The sequence below is a fragment of the Belonocnema kinseyi genome, chromosome 3, assembly GCF_010883055.1.
Source record: "Belonocnema kinseyi isolate 2016_QV_RU_SX_M_011 chromosome 3, B_treatae_v1, whole genome shotgun sequence".
Classification (NCBI taxonomy): Eukaryota; Metazoa; Arthropoda; class Insecta; order Hymenoptera; family Cynipidae; genus Belonocnema; species Belonocnema kinseyi.
The window spans coordinates 76,047,121-76,053,120 of record NC_046659.1 but is presented as its reverse complement, the minus strand read 5'-3'; the positions used below and the strand labels follow the sequence as shown (position 1 = coordinate 76,053,120).

Below are 6,000 nucleotides of genomic sequence, written 5' to 3'. Positions count from 1 at the left end.
CCTTAGATACGAAGCAAAAAAAAATTTTTAACGGGTCTTCTTGGGATTTCTAAGAATTTCGGCGTATTTTAGAGACTTTGATGTGTTACGTCAGATTTAACAAATTCACAGGATTTAAAAATAAATTATAAGATTTAAACTTGTTTAAAAAAAACTGTCGAGATTTGCAGAAATCTCAGAAGATCCCAACAGATTTCAGGCGTTCTGAAAAAAGCAGAGGATTTCGAAGTATTTCAATAGAATCCAAGGGTTTTAATCAATTTTAGTACTTCCTAACGCATCTCTAAGAGCTTCATCTAATTTGGTAAGATTTTACGAGATTTAAGAGGATTTCAAATATGCAATCATTTTTGTATTGAATTTTCAAAGATATTACAGATTTTAAAACATTTTACTCGATTTCTGTAGGATTACTAGGGATTTCAAAATATTCAATGGATTTAATCAATTTCAATGGATTTTAAAAGAGTTCAGGAAGTTTATGGTATGTTAAAAATGATTAGAGATTTAAAAAGATTCTAAATTTTTTAACGGGTTTCAATCAACCTCATAGGATTTTATAAAATGTTAAAGAACCGCGACGGATTCCTAGAGAACTTTAGGGAGTATGTTAAATGAAATATAATTTCAAGATGATTTCAGTAATTTTTACGCGTTTTCATGAATTCTAAAGATCTGTAGGAATCTCTAAAGATTTTTGGCTAATAGGATTTCAAAAGAAATTAAATAATTTTAAGCAACTTCTGCAGATTTTAAATGTTTTAGAGAATTTGATGTTTTTATTTTGTTGGAATTTCGAAAGAATTTCAAACTATTTTAAACAGCTATCCAAGATATTAACGATATTCAAAAGATTTTAAGGGATTCAATTGGATTTGTGTATAACATAAGGGAATGCAGTAAAAGGAAATTTCGAGCGAATTTGAGGACTTTCGAAAAATTTGTACATATTGCAGAGATTCGATGGGATTTCACCAGATTTAAGGGATACATATTACTTGAAATTTTCCAGGCATCTCAGAGAATCTCAATATATTCTGGTCGTTCCGAAACGATTACAAAGAATTTAAAATATTTGATCTCTCAGAATATTTTTTAAATAATCGGAAGGATTTCACATGATTTTACGAAAATGTATAAATCAATTGTATACATAAATAAAAAAAGTTATATCCTTGATTTAATATTTAAAAAATTTCATTGAACTATTTTTCAAGTTTATGCTATTACTAACCCTATTTTAATTTTCTCAAATAAGTTCAACGCCTGTCATCCAATAAATAAATTTATTTACGAGTGTGTCATTATTGATTGATAATTATTATCCTATCTTGATAAATTGGCGTTCGTGAAAACAAAAAGCACATCATTAGTCTCTTTGTCTTTCGTAATCTCCACCGAAACTTTTAATTATTTTCCTTACTCATACCGTAGGCAGGAATGACAGTAGGTCGAGTACCTTCATTAATGGATTTCCAGGGCAAAGATAATTAAGAGTTCCGCTCGAATTGCCTTTGAACAACACGAACTTCACATCACTGAGGCTGTCAGTAAACTTTGACAAACGCTAATTTATACAACAAACTTTATCTTCTTTCGTATGATTACTTAAGAAAAAATCGAATTAAAAAAAATCGATTTTAGCTCATAAATATTTATATAAACGTATCTTACTTAGATGACGAAGGTATATATAATTATTGGTGGAGAGCTGATTCAGTTGTATCTATATTTTCAAAAGGTGACGGGTAATTCATTTTTTTTGAAAGAACTAGTTATCGTTACCATTTAAAAATATAACCTTTTTTTAGATATGTTTGCAAGAAATTAATTGTTGTTACTTTTTCAGTTAGTTATGTATTTCAAAAATATATATGAAAAATATACAGGTACTAAGGAAAATAATTAACAATTATTTTTCTCTGTATTTAGGGATGTAACAGAGTGACTTAAGTCACTTTTAGCCTTGTTATTTTCAAATCACTTTTTAGTCACTTTTAAGAAATAAAGTCACTATGGTGACTTAAAAGACAAGATCAAGGCAGTCACTTTTTTCAATAAATTAAAACAAAGAACTCAAGGCTTTCTCAATTTTATTGCATTTATTTAATACCTGTAAACTATTTTTAATTTAACCTGAGATATTAGAAATTCTCTTTCAATCCACTAAATTCAATGGATCATTTTTGAATTTTTTTAATTCACTCTAAATTCATTGAAATGAAATTCTTATTCGTTTTAATTCAGTCCTGTTTATCTGAATAGAATGGAATTTCTTAGATTTTAATGAGTTCGGTCTACTAAAATTAATTTTCTAAGTGCTTAAGATTTCGTATGCATTGTAACGAACATACTCAATACTCAAAGTTTACTGAAATCAGTAAAATATTTAGGATTCTTGGACAATCCTTCAAATTGAATAAATTTAATGAATTTTCAAATTCGTCTGAGTTATTTTCAATTTAATTGAATATATTTTTCTCCTTGCAAATTTATGAACTCCATCGACATCTTATTATTCATTTAAAAAATTCGTAAGTCACTCAAATTTCATTAAATTCTACGGATTTTTTCAATTTTTGAAATATTTATTCCCATTTCATTTAATATTATAGATATTTGGTAATTTTAAACATTTTGTTAGATTATACTCTTTTAAATTCTTATAAATATTAACAAAGTCTCTGGAATTCCATTCAATTCTTCTACATTCACTACGGTTTTATTAAAATCAGTCAAATAAATTGGATTTTTTAAAATTTATATAAATTTATTCAGAAGTAACACATATATCTAATCAATATATCCTCACTTTTCTGTAATTTACTCTAATGTCTTTCAACCTCATCTTGAAGTCTTAGGTATTTTATTCAATTCTTTTATTTCTTCTAAATTTACTCTAATTTTACTGAAATGTGAAATGTTTTAAACTTTTTATTAATTTTAAAATTAACTTGAGTTTCAAAAAAAAAACACTTTTAATTGTTATAATTTGTACAGAATTCCCTTCACTTCTTTTAAATTCATGTAAATCAACTTAAATTTTAGTTTATTTATGTTTTTTTATATTCTGGATTTCATCCTACATTCGTTAGAAATAATCCAAAGTTTTGATTAATGTATATTAAATTATATTAAATGCTTTTAAAGTCTTAAGTATTCATTCAAATTATTTTAAATTCTTCTAAAATAATTTTAACGTTAATTATTAATAACATAATAAGTTCTCTGTTTTTAAAACGATAAAATTCTCTTAAATTTCGCCTGCATTTTTCTTAGTATCATATCACTCTGTTAAAATAACAGATTTTTTCATTTGTAACATTTTCTCTAATCACATTGCTTTCATTATTATGAGTTTTATTAAGCGTCCTTGAATTCTACTTATTTCTACTACATTTACTCCAATTTGACTAAAATCACTAGATTTCTCTATTTCCATAATCGTAATTCATCCTTATTTCTTTTAAATTGTTTTGAGTTAAATTAAATTCACTCAATCCTACACAACGAAATAAATAGATTCGAAACATTATTCATTTAGTTTTGTTTGATTTCACCCTGGACTCTTTGAAAATCACCTTTAATTTTTAGGCATATTAAAAAAAATCTTTTAAATTTCCTTCTACATCTCTAAAATTAATAGAATTTTGGTTAAATCTTGTTTGTTCAATTTTATCCTGAAATATTTAAAATTTTGCCATAATTCTGTTAATTTTTATCAAATCGGGAAATCGTGAAAATGAAATAGTAGTTAAAAAAGAAATACAATTTATTGATGTTCATGAAAAAGACTTGTGAGATATATTTTAAAAGTAAATTGTAAAGTAATGATTTTTATGGTTACTATGGCTAAAAAAGTGTAATTGGTTACTAATTCATTATTTATATATAAAATTAACTTCGTTAGCACTATCATTACCAAGAAAATTCTATTTCAAAGGAACTAATTACCTCGCAACACTGAAATTTACCCAAACTGGTAATAAGCTATCACAAAGTCAGCGTCCGTATTTTAAATTACATAATCCTTGATCACGTAACTGTAGTTCTTGTCTGAAATGAGATGTCAATTGCAGTAATGATTTTCAAATTATAACCGCGTTCCGAATTGATCAGCTGTCCAGATTGATAAATTTTACATTTTGTGGCAAAACAATTGATTCACTACAACATTATTATAAATATAAGTATTAATAATTAATAATTATTGAAAATGAATAAAAAATATTACTAAGTAATCAATAATAATATATAATTTTGGCTTATTTGATTCTAGAATAAATCCAGGGTTCTGATTCTGTAAACATCTATACATTTTTCTCGATGAACGACGCGACGTTGATTCTTGGACGACTTTTGAAGAAGTTTTCAATTCTCGACTTGCCGTAATTTAGCTGATTCTGGGACATTTTAGGTGTAATTGATAGCAAACCTTCTCTATGCTCTTTTACGACTGGTAGTTTTAATAAATAATCCCTATTTTTGTTTAAATAACAGTTGAATATATATTTTTTATTATTGCATATAGTGTGTTTATACCTTATTGTCAATTAATATATGTCTCAAGTAAAGATGTTTAACTTTTGTTTAAAAAAAATGTTGGTAATTTATTTAATCTATCATTCGTAGAACATTATACAAAACATTTCCTGTAAATTTAATTTAAGTATTCCAATAATGAGCACATTTAAATGTCCTATAAGAATATTTGATTTTTAAATTAAAATTCGGAACTTGTTGAAAAGATATCCGGGAGGCAACGCCGTCCAGCAAAAAAATGCATAAGTCGTTATAGAATCCGGCCCCTCAATTATGATAAGAATTTAAAGCTGTGAAAAAAATGTAAATTGAAAAAAATGTTTTTCTGTTTGAAATAAAGTTTACAAGCAAAATGGGCTTCTTTAGCCGAAGAAAAGTTAAGTTTCTTTCTCAGGTATTACATCCGTAGTGTATACTTTTTTCTACTCCACTGGGTCCTTCGTGTTTTATTTTTCTGAGGCATTAACGAGTAATCGATGGGTATGGCCATTGATTATTTCGTCTTGTATACATACGGAAAATAATTTTATTAATACTGACCCTTTCTCTATTTCAGACATGTCCTACAAGCCACGACATCCCGTAATCGAGGGTAAGTCACACACTGTTTTTTTTTAAATACACTTATCTCCTGTGCTTTCACTTCAGGGTAGGAGAAAGTGGGGCTCAGCCCTCAATTTTTTTTGGAGTCTATACGCATAGACACTGCATTTTATAAAACAAATGAATCAATGAATAACGTAAACAAAGTATCTTAACATTAGCACAACTTATAACCATAAGATAGATGCACTATTTAAAAGTGAGAAATAAACTACAAACCGCTACAAAAATTTTTAAATTGTGAATACTCTGCGAGTCACCTTTTCCAGTTTCACTTGCACTGTTCCCATAGTTGTTGCAATTGTAAATAGTTGCACATTTCATTCTTACAATAATTCATTAAAAATAAGAAAACATAAAAAATTTAGCATTAATTTTTTTTTCTGAAAAACGAAATGCTCACTTCGCTTCAGCAGGAATCGAACTACAGAACTTCCAATTTCTGAACAGCAACTTTTCCATTTAAGGCTTTTGAGATATCGAAAGAAGAATCATTTTTCAGACATACTCGCTCTCTCAAGCCAAGTGCTACATTTATGATACGAGTAATTTAAGGCAATCTTTACTATCAGCAGAGGTAGTTACCATCGATCAGTGTAAGTACAATTACGCAACCCGTGAAAATAGAAATAAATACTATCGATTAATTTAACTTTTCGAATAACAGAAAATACGTATCATCATTGTGAGCGAAGTGAGTAATCTTTTTTTTTAATTTGAGTAAACAAATTTTTTAAATTTATTATTCATCTTGTCAGTCATGATATTAATTATTTTCTGTTATTTGAAGAGTCAACTTGATCGATTCTATTGATTTCTGTTTTTAACGATTGTGGAATGATGATAATACAGATT

At 27.1% G+C, this 6,000-nt stretch overlaps 1 protein-coding gene across 1 annotated transcript in view; it reads left to right on the top strand.

Annotated features, from left to right (window-relative positions):
- Positions 1-6,000, top strand: part of LOC117169543 (agrin-like) — an 818,564-nt gene that overhangs the window by 385,006 nt on the left and 427,558 nt on the right. Inside the window, exon 2 of the mRNA XM_033355964.1 lies at positions 5,099-5,134. Within this exon, the coding sequence (XP_033211855.1) occupies positions 5,099-5,134 (36 nt within the window). The remainder of the gene's footprint in view (positions 1-5,098; positions 5,135-6,000) is intronic.